This window comes from Chiloscyllium plagiosum, unplaced genomic scaffold (assembly GCF_037043375.1).
Source record: "Chiloscyllium plagiosum isolate Xiang-an unplaced genomic scaffold, Cpla_swu_hap1 HiC_scaffold_29, whole genome shotgun sequence".
NCBI lineage: Eukaryota > Metazoa > Chordata > Chondrichthyes > Orectolobiformes > Hemiscylliidae > Chiloscyllium > Chiloscyllium plagiosum.
The window spans coordinates 32,778,414-32,797,837 of NW_028270167.1; the positions used below are offsets into that span (position 1 = coordinate 32,778,414).

The 19,424-nt window shown below is 41.6% G+C and overlaps 1 protein-coding gene across 3 annotated transcripts in view; it reads right to left on the minus strand.

The window, feature by feature from the left end:
• Window positions 1–19,424, minus strand: part of robo4 (roundabout, axon guidance receptor, homolog 4 (Drosophila)) — a 138,475-nt gene that overhangs the window by 91,217 nt on the left and 27,834 nt on the right. For all 3 annotated transcript variants that reach the window (XM_043676848.2, XM_043676846.2, XM_043676849.2), the window contains exon 2: window positions 9,806–10,132. In XM_043676848.2, the coding sequence (XP_043532783.2) occupies window positions 9,806–10,132 (327 nt within the window). The remainder of the gene's footprint in view (window positions 1–9,805; window positions 10,133–19,424) is intronic.

A 19,424-nucleotide genomic window follows, 5' to 3' on the forward strand; every position in this document is an offset into this window, starting at 1 on the left:
ACCTCTCCACCCCCACCCGCACTCCGGCTTATCACCCTCACCTTAACCTCCTTCCATCTATCGCATTTCTAATGCCCCTCCCCCAAGTCCCTCCTCCCTACCTTTTATCTTAGCCTGCTTGGCACACTCTCCTCATTCCTGAAGAAGGGCTCATGCCCGAAACGTCGATTCTCCTGCTCCTTGGATGCTGCCTGACCTGCTGCGCTTTTCCAGCAACACATTTTCAGCTTCATCTAACCCCATCAATCCATCCTCTGTTGCTTCTGTCGGCTTACTTCAATTTGATCCTGTTTGCAATGGCAGGCAGGTTTAGTATTCATGGAAGTTCAGGGTTGGTTAGAGCTTCATGATAATAGTTTGTAAATCTCCCTTCACTCACCGTGACATAGCCTTTAATGTGGATGCAGATAAAAGGTCTGCAGACTCATGGAACTGTGACCAATTCTGGCAGAGTTTCAATTCACCTGTCACTCTCCAGCTGCACGGACTCTTCTGGAAACTGGTGTCTATACTGCAGCCGCAGTACGCAGCTAACAAACTAGAGGACTGTGAAACAGAGCAGGGTGGAGAAGTCCTTTCTCACAGATTCATTTTTAATCACTTTATACATATTTACATCGATATACTGGAGATAAACAGCATTGTAGTTATTATCTGCATACCCCAAAGTCCAGTCTGTCCTAGTGAATAGAGTTAAGACTCTGTAGTGCTGCTAGAAGAGGTAATGCTGAGTAAATACTCACCATCAGATGCAAGTATTTAGTCACTTGGTGATAATTCTTGATCTTTCATAGGACATATGCATTGAGAAAATGGTAGGGAATCTGTTGTTCATTCTTTAAAATTTGTTCATGGGATGTGGGCATCAGCAGAATTTATCAGTAATTGCCCAGAGGGTAGTAAAGAGTCAACCACATTGTTGTGGGTCTGGAGTCACATGTAGGTCAGACCAGGGAAGAACTGCAGATTTCCTTCCCTCAAGGGACATTAGTGAATCAGATGAGTTTTCATGACAATTGTCAGTGTCACCTTTAGTCTTTTTTTTTATTCCAGATTTTGTTTGAATTCAGATTTCTCCACTGAATTCAGGTTTTAACCCATCTTCTTTTATTTCCACTGGAACACGCCAATGGTCCATCAGGTCAAACCCTCATCTGAAAGATAGGGTTCACAGTGCACCTAAGCCTTGATTTTAGAATACAAGCTTTGGAGTGGTTCTTCAAATAAGAACCTTATGATTCAGAGGCAAGTGCTGCAGAGTGTTAAGAAAGTATATTTCATAGAATCTCTGCAACACAGAAAGAGGCCATTTGGCCCATCAAGTCCGCATTAACCCATCAAAGAGCATCCCATTCACATCTACCCTATTCCCATAATCCTACACTTAGCAGAGTCAATCCACCTAACCTGCCTATTTTTGACTGTGGAAAGAAACCAGAGAAAACCTTTACAGAGAGAGGGAGAACATGCAAACACTGAGCCATCATGCAATCCTTAAACCAACACCCCAAATGGGACTTGAACCAACAATCCCGAGTTTAGGAGACCAGTACCTTATACACTGGGGCTAACTGCCCTTATTAAAGATTTCTACGTTGCAATGATTTTTTTGACATATTAACCAAAGGCTATATAGCACATGATGGGCTGATACCAACAACCTCCCTCCTCCATGTTCCCCCCTTTACCTTTGCATATTCTCTCTCACCTGCAGGATTTCTCTCTCTCTCTCTCTCGCTCACTCAGGTTAACGCATTCCAGTGCTGTTTCTCAATTTTCAGCAAAGCGATTGCCTGAACAGAATTTGGACTTGTCAGACTCTTCGCCCAGCTTCAAAATGTGGACACCGTTACCCAACAAACTGCTTCAAATCATTTGAATAACCTAATACACAATACAAACATAGTCCTATCAGATGGCTGGGTTGGATCAAAGGAATCCTCCTACATGTCCTGCATGGTCAGGATATGGTTTGATGACACTCCAGGATTGTCCGGGAAGCAAAACTGCCCAAGTGGGGGGGTCAGGCCCCAATTGGGGTCACGAGCTGAAATTTTGGGCCGGCCAGCTCCAAGACAGCACTGGTTCATTCACCTCCACTTGCTTTATCGTTTCCTCCCCATCCCACGTCTCACCTTGGGGTCGCAACAGTTTTTGAACCTCAAAATTGAGTCACAGTCAGAAAAACTGTCCGAGAGTCTCTAAGAATTAAGGGTTAACCTCCACAATCGGATTGCGATAGCCCTAGCAGAGAAATGGGAGCAGCATTTAAAAAGTATCTTTTCATTTTCCTTGAACCCCTTTGTTTATTAGCTCTACAAATATTGGCGATGGGAGATTATATTGAGTGACAGTCAAAAAACATACAACTCAGTTCAAATGGGACAGGAATATAGTGCACTGACGGTCCACTAGCAATGGCAGGAAATCATGAGAACAATTAGAATAAAGACCAATAGGCACATCCAATTCATAATAAATTTAATGTGAATTAATTGTGCAATGGTTTCATAATACAGACCTTTATAGCATAGCTTCCAAAATATATGAGACTGTATTTGTGACAAATGCAAGCAGAAAGCTAGTCTGTCTCAGTAGTAGTTACTACACACTGGGTAATGTCATCAGAAAGTTAGAGATGGTGTAAGATAGAATCCAATTGCTGTTGTAAATTCCTTTATTCATTTGTGGGACTTGGGCGTCGCTTGCTGGCCAGCATTGATATCCCACCACTATTTGCACTTGAGAAGGTGGTGGTGAGCTGCCTTCTTGATTTGCTGCAGTCCACTTGCTGCGGGTTAACCCACAATGCCAGTGTGGAAGGGAATTCCAGGGTTTTGATCCAATGACTGCGAAGGAACAGTGGTATATTTCCAAGTCAGGGTGGTGAGTGGCTTGGAGAGGAACTTTCAGGTGTTGGTGTTCCCAAGTACCTGCTGCCCTTGTCGTTCTAGATAGGAGTAGTCCTCGGTTGGGAAGGTGCTGTCTAAAGATCTTGGGTGAATTTCTGCAGTGTATCTTATAGATAGTACACACTGCTACTACTGACGGCTGATGGTGGAGGGATGGAGGTTTGTAGAATTATGAGGTTTATAGATTGTTTTATCTTGGGACTGTGTCTTTAATGTAAGTTCAAATTAGGGAGACATATGACCTGAGAGAAAGTTTGAGTGAATTGATGTTAGAGATTAATAGAGGCCCAGATTGTTTCACAGGAAGAAATTACAAGGTGTTTATACTTGGAAAGAATTCTGACAGTGCATAGACTGGAAGATAGGAAAACTTTAAGAATGTTGTGTTGTAAATTGTTTAAACTCGCCACTTACTTCCCAGAGAACAGAGAATTGGTTTCTCAGCGAAAGCAAATCACCATTTCCACCTGGACACAAGATGTTTGCGATTCAGGTTGCCATGGAGACAGGTTTTAAGAAAGAAAGGGTCTAAGATGTCCCTAAAAACTCATCAACAGGGTCCGGAACCAGGAGAAGGGGAACAGCTAAAGTTCAAACGTCTCTATGGGTTCACCATGCAGGAACACAGGTGGGTGCATTGTGCCAGGTTGAAAAGACCAAATTCAGGAGGAATTAAAATAATGATGGAAGGTTTGCTCAGCTTATGCTAAAGAAAGCAAAAGTAGGGGGAAAAATCTTCACTGTGAAAGACAGTTCTGAGATTATTCTTTCCTAGGTTGAGAAATGAAATTAAATAAAGTGGGAGCAGCGTTTCATTGATAATGTGACTGGAAATAATAACCGAGAAATCCCCAGGCGAATGATCTGGGGAGCATAGGTTCAAATCCCACTATGGAAGCTGGTGTAATTCAAATTCAATCAATAAATCTGGAATTAAAACATAGTCTTAGTAATGCTGACCTTGAAACCATTGTTGATTGTGATTCAAAACCTATCTGGTTAAGTAATGGGACTCTTGAGAAAATTTCAATATGCAATAAAGCACAGGCTGTGCAATTGAAGATCCTCCACAGGGCCTCTATGGCACCGGAGAGGTTAGCAAAGTTTAAGAAAGGATCTTCCCTGAAATGTCCCAAATGTAAAATCAGCAAGATTCGCGGGTACTGGGGTGCCGTAGTGAATGAGCTGGAGAAGATCCTGGGAATTGAAGTTTGGGAGGATCCGGTATCCCTTCTTTTGGGACTACAGAATCTGCCCTCTTTGAGTGAGCTCGACAAGAGGTTATTTAACATTATTGCACACTGTGCGAGGAAGAATATGCTAATGAATTAGATGTTAGAAAAACCTCCAGGTCTTGCAGGGTGGCGCAGACTTGTGATGGAGCACGTCCCCCAGAGAAATACCTGACAAGTATGGTGCACCATGGAAATAGAACAATTTTATGAGACATGGCTGCCCTTTCTAAATTACTTAGACATGGACCTATTGGCAGTACAGATTAGGGCCTTTATATAGCCATGAGGGCCGTATATGGTGGTCCAGGGACCCTGGGGGGAGGAGGCCTAGTAAATGCGTGGACGGGAGCTTCAGTGGAGGTATGGCGAGTGGAGTAGAGTAGTGTAATGTAATGTAATTTAGTTTTATTGGATTGTAATTTAATACTATTTCATTTAATTTGAGTTTATTTTAAGTTAGTTTAAGTTAATATGAGATGATTGTATCTTGAAGAATAGTAGGTAGTTTATTGTTAACATTACTGTAATACAATAATGTGATATTATTTCTACATTTCTGTATTTTTGTACTTTTATAACTTTTCATTTGATTTTGTAAAAGAGTAAATTTATATATAAAAAAGTATTGGGAATCTTAGGGAATGAAATCTGCCATCCTTACCCAACCAGGTCTATGTGTGAATCCAGATCCTTCACAGCTTGATGAATTACCCTCTGAAATGCATGGCAAGACTCTCAGGCCAAAGACAATTAGATTGGACAACAAATGCTGGCTTTGCCCACATCTCATGAAAAAACAAATTTTAAAACATCCTCCAGAGCTAAGAATCACCTTGAATCACTTCCAGGAACACATAATGTGTACAGAAAGGACAATGTAAAATATATCTGTTTGCCTGTGCTGTACAGAAAAAGGAGATTGTTCTGTTTTGTGGTTTAATGGATATGTTGCCTGCAAAGATAGTGTTTAGTCAATAGTACTTTTAGTCTTTAGATTCATTAGATTCTTAAAACAAGAATTTTTATTGGGTCATACGTTCAGCTACTAACTGGAAGCTTAAATTTCTCTTTAAGAGTTCTGAGTCTCCATGGAGATTGTAAGTGTCCTCTCCCTCTGTCCTACCTCAGGCAGCAGATCCTTAAGCTGCCTCATCCTGACTTCCAAAAACACTCCTTATCCTTTTCACTGGATTTAATATCTCAGAGGGTCATGAATCTGTGGAATTCTCTGCCCCACTTAAGTGTTGAAAACAGGATCATTGAGCATTTTTGAGGCTGAGTTCATTAGACTCTTGACTGATAAGAGAATTATGGGGTAAACAAATAGGCAGGAGAGTAGAAGTGAAGTCACATTCAGGTCAGCCAGGTTGTTTTCAAATGGTAGAATGAATTTGAGGGGCTGAATGGCGTAATTTATTCATATTTATATTTCATTAAAGAACTATTGCTTTGATAATCTTCAGTCATCTCTCTCTATCTCCCCTAGCAAATATAGCACCTGCTCTCACTTAACATGTCTTACAGTAACTTTCAATGTTAAAGAAATCGTGTAAAATGGATAACTGACAACAGTCTTTAAGTTTATAGAACAATACACTATAATAGACATAGAACAGATGTTTCCATTGATAGGATATAGACACTTCCCATACCTAGTGACACAAGAGACAGACCAAGCATGTGCTTATATCTGATTCAACAACTAGATGCGACTGGAACAGTTTGCTAAGTTGCTTGAGGGGCACCACCACATCAACCCACAAGCCAGGAGGCTCTACCAATCTTACCAGTCAGCATAGACATGTCGGAAGGTTTACAAGATTGATCATCTTGATTAACCTGTCTGGCCACATTAAAAACACATTAACACTATGGTCATCAAATCCTGGAGTGGGCCTCAAATCCAAACCTGAAAAGTGTTGTGCTGGAAAAGCACATCAGATCAGGCAGCATCCAAGGAACAGGAACATTGATGTTTCGGGCTTAAGCCCTTCAATTTTTAAGAACATTACAGCACCGAAGATGATTATTCAGTCCAATATACATAGGCAGCTATTTTGAATAAACTATCCACTCTCTTCTTACAGTCACACAGCCTGTTCTTTTCATAAACATTTTCTAATTTCCATTTTAAAGAAATTAATTAATCTACTTTTACCACTCTGTCAGACATTGCAAATCAGATCATAACATCTCCCTGTGTATGAGATAAATTATTTGTCTCTAGTACATTTGCTGATTAGAGTCATAGAGTCACAGAGATATACAACATGGAAACAGACCCTTCGGTCCAACCCGTCCATGCCGACCAGCTATCCCAAACTAATCCAGTCCCACCCGGCCCACATCCCTCCAAACCCTTCCTATTCATATACCCATCCAGATGCCTTTTAAATGTTGCAATTGTACCAGCCTCCACCACTCCCTCTGGCAGCTCATTCCATACACATACCACTCTCTGCGTGAAAAAGTTGCCTCTCTTTTATATCTTTCCCCTCTCACCCTAAACCTATGCCCTCTAGTTCTGGACTCCCCCACCCCAGGGAAAAGACTTTGGCTATTTATCCTATCCATGCCCCTCATGATTTTATAAACCTCTATAAGGCCACCCCTCAACCTCCAACGGTCCAGGGAAAACAGCCATAGCCTATTCAACCTCTCCCTATAGCTCAAATCTTCCAACCCTGACAACATCTTTGTAAATCTTTTCTGACCCCTTTCAAGTTTCACAACATCCTTGCGATGGAAAGGAGACCAGAATTGCATGCAATATTCCAACAGTGGTCTAACCAATGTCCTGTACAGCCGCAACATGACCTCCCAACTCCTGTCCTCAATACTCTGACCATTCCTCTCGTAATCAACCTTCTGGTCAATGGAAATAGTTTTTGTTATTAAAACTCCCTTGTAATTTTGAACAGCTCTGTGAAATCTTTCTTTAACCTTTTCGCCTTTAGAAAGAGTGACACCAGCTATTCTATTCTCCCCACATCACTGCAAATTCTTCACTGCCACTAGTCTAGGTGAAACTTCATGGCACCCACTCAAAAGATGTTCACATGCTTCCTAAACTGTGGTGACAAAAATAAGACCAGGATACAACATAAAATAAGGCCATTCAGCTCATCGTACCTGAGGCATCTCTCAGAACTATCCAACTTCGTCCCAATTGCCCTGCTATTGCCTAACAAGCTTAGAGTTCTTCGGCAGCTCTATTTTGAAAATTACTATTGAATCTGCTTCCAATTTTTCAGGCAGTGTTTCCCAGATCGCAACAACATGTTTTTGCACACATTGTTTCCTCATGTCATCATAGAATCCCTACACTGTGGAAATAGGCCATTCAGCCCAATAAGTCCTCATCGGCCCTTTGAAGAGTAACCCACCCTGATCCATCGCCAGACCCTTATTAGTATACATTTACTCCTGACTAATGCACCAAACCTCCGCATCCCTGAACACCATGGGCAATTTAGTATGGCCAATGCACCTAACCTGGACTGTGGCAGGAAATCGGAGCACCCAGAACAAACCCACGCAGAGAACGTGCAAATTCCACACAGAAAGTCAGTCACCTGAGGCTGGAATTGAACTTGGGTCCCTCACGCTGTGAGGCAGCAGTGCTAACCACTGAGCCACTGTGCTGCCCTAACTCCATCATCTCCTGTTATTTTGCTAATCACCTTAAATCATTGAATCCCTACAGTCTGGAAGCATACCATGTAGCCCATCAAGTCTACACCGACCCTCTGAAGAGCATCCCACCCAGACCCAATCCCCTATCCTATCCCTGTAGCCCTGCATTTTCCATGGCTAATCCATCTAGCCTGTGCATTCCTGGACACTATGGGCAATTTAGCATGGCCAAACCACCTAACCTGCACAATCCTGAACACTATGGGCAATTTAGCATGGCCAATCCACCTAACCTGCATATCTTTGGACTATGGGAGGAAACCAGAGCACCAGGAGGAAACCCATGCAGACACAGGGAGAACATGCAAACTTCACACAGTCGCCCAGGGTGGAATTAATCCTGGGTCCCTGGCGCTGTGAGGCAGAAGTACTAACCACTGAGCCAACCATGCCTATGTCCTGATGACCAGTTCCTCTTCTATAGCAGGAATATTCCTAATTTTGAATATTTATATCAAATCCCATCTTACTCTACTGAGTAAACTAGTTGAGTTTCTTGCCGGGATCAGGCTGAAAGCCCTAGCAAGAGTGATGTTTGGGGTGGGGTGGGGAGTGGGGGATGGTTGGTGGAGGAGAACACTTATGGCTGGAGTAATCAGGGCAGGGTGAGGTGAAGGGGGCAATACTGGAGAATGGACAAATAGCACGGGGGAGGAGCAGTGAGCACAGGGAACCCCAAAAAAAGGCCACAATGCTGCCAGGATCGCTAAGGGCACTGGTCTCATTGATGGGCCACTCAAGTGTACTAACTGGCCAATAAGTACAGACACAGGGAGTCACCTGAGGGTGGGAATTGAACCAAGGTCTCTGGCACTGTGAGACAGCAGTGCTAACCACTGCGCCCAATACTTAGCTGAAAAATTGGCAACTCAATATCCCTGGTATTTGGATGAGATAGCGTGGGGAATAGAGAGGAAGGAGGGGTACAATATTGATCAAGGAATCAACTATAACAGAGAGGAGGGACAATATCTTGGAAGGATCACCAATGAAGCCAAATGGGTAGAATTTAAAAGAAGATGAGCTAGGTTTGTTGAATGTATACTATAGGCTCCCAAACAGTCAAGGAGCTGTCCAGGAACAAAGACTAATCACTTTTTGCTTATAAAGACTGTCTTATACCTTTCTATCATACCACACATGAGGAAGGAGCTGAGCTCCGAAAGCTAGCTATTTCAAATAAACCTGTTGGATTATAACTATAACTACAATCATTTGATTTTTGACATTATTCACCCCAATTCAACTTGGGCATCTCCACATCTTAATAGTTTTCAGTGTACAAAGTAAGGAGAGGCCAAACATCTGAAATTGCATCAAGGAGAACATTTTAACCAGTACAATGAAAGCCCAACAAGATAGGAGGCAGTTCTCCACCTCATATTCAGAACAGAGCTCAGCCAGCTTGAACTTGTATCAGTCAGGGACCATTTAGGTGATAGTTAGACTAGATTTAGGTTAGATTTAGGATGGTTACGGAAAATGAAAATATGAACTGGGAAGAAATGTTCTAAACTGGGAAAAGGCAAAGGAAAAAGCAAAAGGTCTTACTGTCCCTGCACACTGTTTCAAGTTGTGCCATTTATACCACTCAGTATAGCTCCAGGATTATCAATTCAAAGATTGAACTGTTGACTGATGTCAATCTTTTAAATGGCTGTGCAGATTCAAAAGAGGAACAATTGATTTAATTTTCTTTATGAAAGGGTCTTGTGGACCAGAAGACTTGGGATCTAATCCCAGCTAACCCAGAAGTCCAGCACAACACGTCTCAATTGCTTGATTAACAATAATTAAAGATGCACTAAGCTGTGCTGGGCGAGGGGTGCTGTATGAACTATGTGGCTATTTAGTCAATAAATTCTATCTAAAGGAAAAGATGTCTTAATTTCTTGAGATCCAGTTGAGGGATTTCAATTCACCATCTATAAAAAAAGCAAAGTGAACAAGCAGATCACTCACATGCCACGTAAAGTGAAGCATTCTTGCTTACGACATATCCCAGGCGGTTACGTGCCACACATGTATATATACCCTCATCCGATTTCCCTTTGCGTCCCTGGTTTAACTGATAGAAGAAGAGGGAGCCATGTGGTAGAAGAGTGCGCTGGGACTGAGGGTCATCTTCGCTCGTCTCCACCCGTTCACCATTCTTGTACCACTCGATGACCGGTGGAGGCTTCCCCTCTGCCCGACAGTTCAAGGTAGCAGGCTCTCCCCTGCAGACAGCCAGGTCAGTCGGATGTTCAATTATCAGAGGGGGTGATTCATCCAGTCGGAGTCTGGAACCTAAGGAACAAATTCCCATTATTAGAATAATTGAAGTATAACCATTTCAAAATTGGATTAGTTCATTTATTGAGTCTTAAAATTGTTACCAGGTTTGGTAATGTAGTGGTTACCTGATCATTGGTAATATGAGGAAAACCTGTTCAAACCCCTTTGCTGTCAGGCAGAGGATACAGAAGCTTAAACACATGAACCAACAGATTCAAGAACAGCTTCTTCCCCACTGTTATTAGACTTGTGAATAGATCTCTCAAATTTTAAATGCACTGCTGACCTCGCTATGTATGCATTTTCACTGCAGCCATAAGATTGTATTCCTCGCTCTGTTCCACTTCCCTAATGCACTATATATGGTGTGATCTGTACTGCATACAAACCAAAACTTTTCACTGGACCTAGGTACAGTAACAAATCAAATCTGAAAGATTGAGAAATTAATTTGAATTCCATTTATGGAAATACCAGTAAAATGGCTGTGAAACCACCAGGTAAACCCAATTTGCTTATTACCCAATTTGCTTCAGAGAACAAAACTTCACTTATTATAATTCCCATGTTATTGGTCTTCAATCTATTTAAAAATCTCAGATATTTATTGAACAGTGCAGATTACAACATGCAGTTCGAGGTAACTGTGTAGATATTGTTAACCAACCTGTTCAGATTCATTACGACATACTTCAGGTGGGACTTGAGCCTGAATCTTTCACTCAGAGGTAGAGGGACAATGTCCCTGCACAGTAGGGGGTGCAGAGGAGATTCATCAGGATATTGCCTACAATGGAATATTTTAGCCTTCAAGAGAAATAAGATAAGCTCAGGTTGTTTTCTTTGGAGCAAAGAAACTTTTTTGAGGGGGGGGGGGGTTTGGGTGCCTGATAGGGGTGTACAAGATTATGAGGGGTATGGAGAGAGTGGATAGGAAGCAGCTGTTTCCCTTAGTCGAAGAGTCAATAACAAGGAGGCAAAACTTTAAGGTGAAAGGTAGGAGGTTTTGAGGGGATTTGAGGAAAAGCGTTATCACCCAGAGGGTGGTAGGGGTCTGGACTGCACGGCCTGGAAGGGTGATAGAGGTGGAAGACCTCACAACCTTTAAAAGTACTTGGAAGAGCACTCAAAATGTCATAATATACAAGGCTGTGATCCCACTATGGGAAAGTTGGACTAGTGTAGGCAGTACTGGATTAATGGCAGTATGGACTTGAGGTATGATTCCATGCATCACAAGTGCCCTAGATAACTGTGTATGGAATCTGCGTCCGAAGTACTTCTGCTGGACGGCACATGGCAGCCAGTCATGTTGTTTCAACCTGAATCTTAGGTCCATTTCTTAAAGCAACATCACTCTTAAAGCAAAAAAATCACTCAACACCAGGTTATAGTCCAACAGGTTTAATTGGAAGCACACTAGCCTTTCGGAGCGTCGCTCCTTCATCAGGTGGTAGTCAGGTGAAGGAGCGATGCTCCGAAAGCTACTGTGCTTCCAAGTAAACCTGTTGGACTATAACCTGGTGTTGTGTGATTTTTAACTCTGTACACCCCAGTCCAACAACGGCATCTCCAAATCATGACTCTTAAAGCAGTAAGATAACAGATGTGACTTTAGTCGTACACCAATTGGGTTGGCTCTAAAGTGGTCATGGAAGCCTCTTAGGTTTGAGACAGGCAATAAATAGCTTTCCTGCAAATGTTCCACAATTGATTTTTTTGAACAAAGATGTTGACTGGTGCTGGCATTCCATTTTCCAGCCTCCAGAATCAGTCCAGTACCTCAGTGAAATGGATGTCCTCAATGACAATCCTGAGCTAACCAATTTCAAGGACATCACAGAAGAGTACTGGACTGTAATCTCTAACCCAGGGACATCCCCCTCCCACAATAAACCATAACAATATCCATCCCAACACCACCAGTTTCTGCTGAAATCAGCCAACTCATCTCAAATCTTCCACTCTGTGTGGGCTTTGTGTCAAGTCATCTCCTGGACAACCTCAAACAATTTTATCACTTTACCCCTTTCTGTGGGCATCAAAATAATATATCTTTTGCATGACATTTTTGATGAATTAGTTTTCATTTTTCTCCACCCCACTTGGCATTCAGCACCTTCTACCCATCCTACAAGGGGCTGTCTGAGATAAGAGCGAAAATTAGTTTTCTTTCGCACCTAAAATATTTTCCTAACCACGTGTTCAGTGATGCTGTCACACACCTACAGATGGTCTTGAAGCCAGGTCTCCTGTCTTAAATCAGAAGTCACACACACCAGATTATAGTCCAACAGGTTTACTTGAAATCTCAAGTTTTCAGAGCATTGCTCCTTCATCAGGTCAAGTTGTGTCACTTGTGCCTTTGCCCACCCCAGTCCAACACTGGAACCTCCAAATCCTGTTTTAAGCACCACAAAAGCCCTTAGTTGTTTTGTACCTAGACTCTATTGCATCTTATTTGGAGTACCTGATAGGGGAAGGGTTAATTTCCTCTATATTTAATCTACAAGGACCACATGTAGATCGGTTACCAAAAGCAGAAAGTGTTGCGCCACAAAGACTGTTGTCCCTTCTGTAAACGGGCAGCAAATTCCACTGGGTCACAGGGAAATCAAATCCACTGAATTTAATTCATTCTCCAGTTGTCTCAAACCCACCATGGGCTAATTTTAGCCTGTCGGTCATTGACGATGTTCTGAAATGCAAGGACAGAAGTGTTTGGAATATGACCAATGTGTTGCCCATTGCACGTGCAAGAGCAGGAACTATGTTGTTGAATAATAATTTTCCTGAGCAAGGCCACGCTCAGACAAAAAGGATGACAAACATCCACATTGTTTCCCTCCCAGAGTTAACAAAACAGGAAGCCTTTCTAAATCATACACCACGTACGCTGAGATCTTGTTATTTCAATCATTTCTGCCCAAGTCCGGACATCACACAGGATGCTGCCAAGTTCCAGTATGACTCACTACAATGTCATGCAGGAATGGAGTTCTTTATATATTAACAAAATTCTTGACACATCTGCTCTAGGGACCAGTTTATTTTAAACTGTGAAAGAATTAAGAAATAATTCTGAGTGTTTACATTATCAAAGTGTTAAGCTACACCAGTTTATAAGGAAATCACATTAATGTTGACTCCTCATGTAATAATTTATCAGCAAGGGTTTTAAAATTATAGAGTTAACCATGAGAGCTCAATATAATCTCCAGAACCGTGCAGTGCAGGTCTTCACAGTTGGGACTTCTCAATACTCCATCTAGAGCAGTGACCTGTTTAGATCACCAACCACAGGAAATGCTGGGTGATAGTACAAACGAATCTGCAACTTCCTAAACCCTACACCGGTACAAGATGGCAATATCTGATGGCACATCCTTCTTCACAAAAGCACAGCAACATCTGAGTAAGCTGACCTCAGGACCATCATCTGTAGATAGTGAATGAGTAATAAACATTGCCAGGGCACCAGGGGATCTCCCCTTCTCTTCATTGCAGTGGTGCATTGAAATCCCTTACATCCACCCAAGAGATCAGCTAGAACCACAGCATGAATTTTACTTGAAATATTGCTCCCCTGAGAGAGCAGCACTCCTGCAGTACTACTGCAGAGGTTGCCTAGATTTTGAGGCTGATGTTTTGGTTTTGAGACTTGCAGCCCTTCCTTTTTGACACAGAAGCAAGAGTGGGACCAAGTCAGCCAAGTTTATTGCAAAAGAAGTGTAAGGAAATACTGTGATGATAATGTTATAATCATTATCTATCAACTTGGGTTCTAAAATTGATAGAATAATGCACAGCTTTAAGTCTGGTTTATATTTCTACTATGTTTGTGTTAAGGAAAGACAATGATTTTAGTTTCTCATCAGATTTATTCTATGAGTGACAATTGGAGGTGTCTGAAGTTTATTGACACATGCATTTCATTCGGGTTACAGCTTTGGAATCGAACTTGATCTGCACAGACCAGTGTATTTGGAAAAAAGGGTAGCAACCAAACATTATTGGTGCCCAGTGACAGGAGTTCAGTATCACAGTAAGACAGAACCATCCAAGAGGCCAGACAATATGTTTATGCTGGGTTGGAGCAAACAGTCTACAAAATGCCCAGACTTATCCAAAAGATAGCCAAGTTGTTTAGAAGAATCTCCAGAACTAGAATGGTGTGGCATGGTGGCTCACAGTGCTGCCTCACAGCACCAGGGACCCAGGTTTAATGTCAGCCTTGTCTGTGTGGAGTTTGCACATTCTCCATGTGTCTTTCCTCCTAAAGTCCAAGGATATGCAGGTTAGGTGAATTGACCATGCTCGATTGCCCCGTAATGTACGGTTTAGGTAGGTTTGCCAAAGGTAAATGTGGGGTTGCAAGGATCGGGTGGATCTGGGTGGGATGCTCTTTGGAGGGTCAGTGTTGACTCAATAGGCTGAATGTCCTGTTTCCATCCTGTGGGGATTCTATGGTTCTATTCAGAAAATGGCCATAAGATCATAAAACATAAGAGCAGATGGAAGCCATTTGGTTCATTGAATCTGCTCTGCCATTCAATGAAATGATGGTTGGTATGATAATCTCCAACTCCACTTGCCTGTTTTTCTTGCAGCCCCTTGACTCACTTGATGATTACATTGTTGTCTCATTAAATATACTTAATGACCCAGCCTCTACAGCCCCATGTGGTAAAATGAATCTTTTGAGAGAAAATGTTTTTCATCTCTGTCCTAATTAGATGACCCCCCATACTAAGTTTATGCCATTTGGTCTTGGAATTTCCAGCAAGGGGAAATAAACTCTCAGGATCTACCCTTTCCAAACCCCTAGGAATCTTATATGTTTCAATAACGTTTCCTCTCATTCTTTAAAACTCCAGTTAACAAAGCCTCATATTACTCAACTGACAAGAAATTTGAAAGTGGAGAGACGGTGCCACTGAGATTTGGGTATCTACAAGGTTGTTGTTGAGATAAAATGGTTGCATCTTTATTTCCGATACAGGCGCACAATCCTTTATTTGAAATGCTAGGGACCAGCTGGTTTTTGGAATTCAGAATATTTCGAATTTCAGAATAAGTGACAGCTTGATGGTGAAATTTTTAAAAGTCTTACTGGAAGAACACACTTACGAAGTAAAATGGGGCCTTGAAACAGAATTGAGGCCTGCCGGTGCTGGGCCACACACACACACACACATAAGCGTAGCATCTGAGTGACACGCATAAAGTTGGTGTTGACTTTTTGCATGCCAAACAACCTTATGAATGAGAAAAAAACTTCACAAAAAAACCTTCGGACTTTAGAGCTTTTCGGATAAAGGATTGTCCACCTGTACTTATTTTAAGACCGTTTCAAATTGTTCTTTTATAGTGTAAACTAGTTTCTGTCTTTTTTCTTTTCTTTAGTGTGGAATAACATTTGATGTTCTTTCATTAAAGTACATTGATAATCTTGTGAATATGTTCAGTTACAGAGCAGCAGAGCTAACTAATGGCAAAAATGAAACTTATGGTCTATCAGGCCATTTTTCACTTTGGTTCTGACATGTCCAAAATTGCCATCAGCTCAGGCCATTATACAACCTACAGAAAGGAAAATCAGATAATGTTCACTCTCTCACTCACTAACTGAATTAAGTGATCCCAAACAGAAATAATAAATTCGAAATGCTCACTATTCTCCAAGGAAACTAACAGAGAAATATTGATCAGTTAGCCTAACATCAGTAGCGGGAAAATTGCTAGAGTCTGTTATAAAAGACATGGTTAAAAATCACATGACACCAGGTTATAGTCCAAGGGGCTTATTTGGAATTACAAACTTTTGGAGCACTGCTCCTTCGTCTGGTAGCTGGTCGGGCATGATGACAGGACACACAACTTATGGTAAAAGCTCAAAGTATGTGATATATTGAACAAACCTAGATTGCTATTAAGTCTTATTCACTTAGGATGGGTTGCAGGTTTCAATTCATTCATATGTAAATCCAACACTGGTACCTCCACATCATAAAGACATGATAACAAAACATTTGCAAAATATTAACAGATTAGGCAATTTCAACATTGGTTTATGAGAGGGATTAATCTTCTGGAGTTTTTTCCAGGATGGAACAGGTCAAATAGATAAGGGAGAACCTTATGTGGTGTACTTGGATTTCAAGAAGCCTTTTGATAAAGTCTAATATAAGAGGCTAGTCGGCAAATTTAAAGTGTGTGAGATTGGGATAATATAGTGATGTGGATTGAGAGTTGGAAGTCAGACTGGAAACAGACTGAGAATAAATGGGTCTATTTCCAGCTGGAAGGTGGTATACCACAAGGATTGGTGCTTGGGCCCCAGCTATTTACAATTTATAGAAAAGGACTTGTAAGAGGGAATGAAATGCAATATGTCCAAGTTTCCTATTGATACAAAACTATGTGCTGTTGTGAATTGAGGGGTGAATGCAAGGAGGCTTTAGACTGCCAAGACAAGTTCAGTGTGTGTGTAAACACATGGCTCGTGCAATATAATATGTCTAAATCTGAAGTTATACACTTCATCTCTCTTATCATCTTTGGTTTGTTAAGGACATAATCATGGCTGTAAGACTTTTTGTGTTGTTCTAGATGATGTCTTTGAAAGGCAGTGGGTGATGGGGGAGCTGGAGAGGTATTCAGAAGACAGGGGGATATTGAGGTGTAGGAGGCAGCAGGAAGAGGACCAGCAGCAGCCCCATCACACTCCACAAACGTGCAAGTAATTTTCATGCATTTACATTTTCGGTAACAGCTTCCTGAAATCCTCCAGAAGGATCACTACTGGTTAGGCTGCAAACGGCCTGAATTTTCCTAAACGGAGCTGGTCTAATGCTCATGTCAAGAGAGTCTGGTTTTGCAGAGCAAGCTTCAAACAGGTATGTGGTATCTTTGTTTGCATTTACAGAGATTCTAATGTCTGTTTCGTGGAGACCTTTACCAATATGTTGGGCTTTGAACCGTCTATTCAAAACAAAAATGTTAGCACCACATAACATGTGAGTCACTGGCCTGGCACCACTAATTTTCCAGACTAAGTCTTTCTCAGCCTGTGAGATTGGTTTAAACATAAACTCTCCCGTTCCATCAATGGACTTCTTGCAGATGAAAAGTCTGGTTAAAAGAGATCTCATTCTCTTTACTAATGGAGTGCTTTGTCGGAATTTCCTGTCATTCTTAGTCCAGCCTCAGACATCCTGAACAACGATAGTGGTTCCTCCACTTCCCTGTTTATCAAGGACACCGAAAGCTGTTTTCACATTCCGACACTTCACTGGAGGGAGGGGGATGCCGGTCAATGTGAAAATCAGACAGGAAATCAGAAAGTGTAAGCATGGAGCCAATGGGCTGGCAACACAGCTAGTCCACTTCAAACAACAATGATTGAGGTCTGTCAGGATTTCTGCTTTTTATTTTGCATGACTCTGAAAGAGTGTTTGTGTTCAGGTATTTTCATTGGTGCCTTTATATAGGCGACTACACGGACCATTTAGTCTGTATATCATTGTCGCTAAACTTTGCTCCTATGTGGTGGGGGAATCTCTCATTGCAAGCTCCAGGCAAAAATATATTTAAAGATTGTTTTTGACAGGTTAACAGGGCATAAGACATTGTTGCATAAACTGTGGATTTCTAACCCAAATCTAGTACTGAAGCATTCTTGTGTGTCACATTGTCCTGGTGACACATGGTCAAGTGAATTATTGTTCTTTATCTTGGGCAAAGCAGTATTTATTGTCTGTTTTCAGTTGTTCTATGGGAACCACTGCATAGACCAGGCAGACATGTCAGTTCCCCTTCCTTAAAGGATATGCATGGAGCAGTTGGATTTTCACAACAACCTAGTTATTTACATTGTTATCTTCCTTTCCTGGTGCTCGTCCAGAATTTACCAAATCACAGAATGCAGGTTTGCAACTTGTTATGGTGAGAGATTTGAACACCATCATTGACAAAATGCCATCCAGCCCCTCTCCTGTTTGTTCAGTTCTACTTGGACAAACACTGCCATAGTGAAAGCAAAGACAGACTCCCGTCCATTACAACTGCCCACCACAGATTATACTGGCATGGATAGCAGGAAAACGATCAGGAATAGGAATCTTGACTTGCAATTCCCTCCCAGTCCATGGTAATGAAATGAACAGGAGTTTCTCCAGCCATCCTGACTGTGATCAGAGAACTCAGCTCAGACTAAGTGATGTTATTGAGATTAAACTTGTGCTTTTCATAGGCAAGTCCCTCACATACAGTGGCTCAGTTTGTTCGGCTCTGCATGCCCATTTGTTTATTGTTACATAGTTCCTGTCCCATAAATACAGCATATTATCACTTTTTTGTCCCAGCTTTGAAGATGGTCGAAGTAGCCAAAGTGACTGAGGTACAAGAGAAGGCTCTTGAGCTTGTCCCCCATTTAATTAGGTCATGACTACTCGTGTCCCAGCTCCCTTTACCCACCATGAATCATAACCAGGACCTCACAATCAGTAAGAAAATGTTATCTAAAACGCAACGGTTTTACACTGAACATGTAGAGAGGCAGAGATAACGAAGCATCATTTATCTTACTTTAGGTTGTGAGTGAGTTATTTAAAAATCAATTTCTTATATACCTCATTGGTATTTCTTAATTATTGTTCGAGAGTGAGAATGGAGAGGAATCAAGGAGCAAGTTGAGAGCTAGTGTAAGCTGGCTATGTAAAGGGAGGAAGATCTCCAAGAATCATCACACCCACATCGTGTGTAAATAATTTAACATAGGTTTTAGCACAGATTGCCTGTGCTTTCAGCCTTAAATCCTGGACTCCCCTCCTTAATCCTCTGCATCTCTTTTTTTTTATACACTTTGTGAAACCTGCCTCTTATTGGTCATCTGACCCAAGACATGATTCAGTGTCAAATTTTGTTTGATGATCCTCCTGTGATCTACCTTGATATGTTTTGCAATGCCATATAAATACAAATAATTGTTGAGAGTAGCAGAGGCCCCAGTGAATGAAAATGGCAGAATGAAAATAACCTGGTTGTGATTCCTGTAGCAAAGTGACAACATTACTGCCTGGTGCTGTGTCCAAATTTGCACTTACTGGTTTGCAAGCCTGGACTGTGATTGCCCATTGGTCAAGTCTCATCAGATGTCAATGCACATTTTTGTTGTGGCCTAAGGTCAAGAATCAAAATCCCAACTCATTTTTGTCTATGTAATCTAGGGCTGATACTTTGTTATTGCTGAATGATGCTGAAAAATGTGTCGCTGGAAAAGCGCAGCAGGTCAGGCAGCATC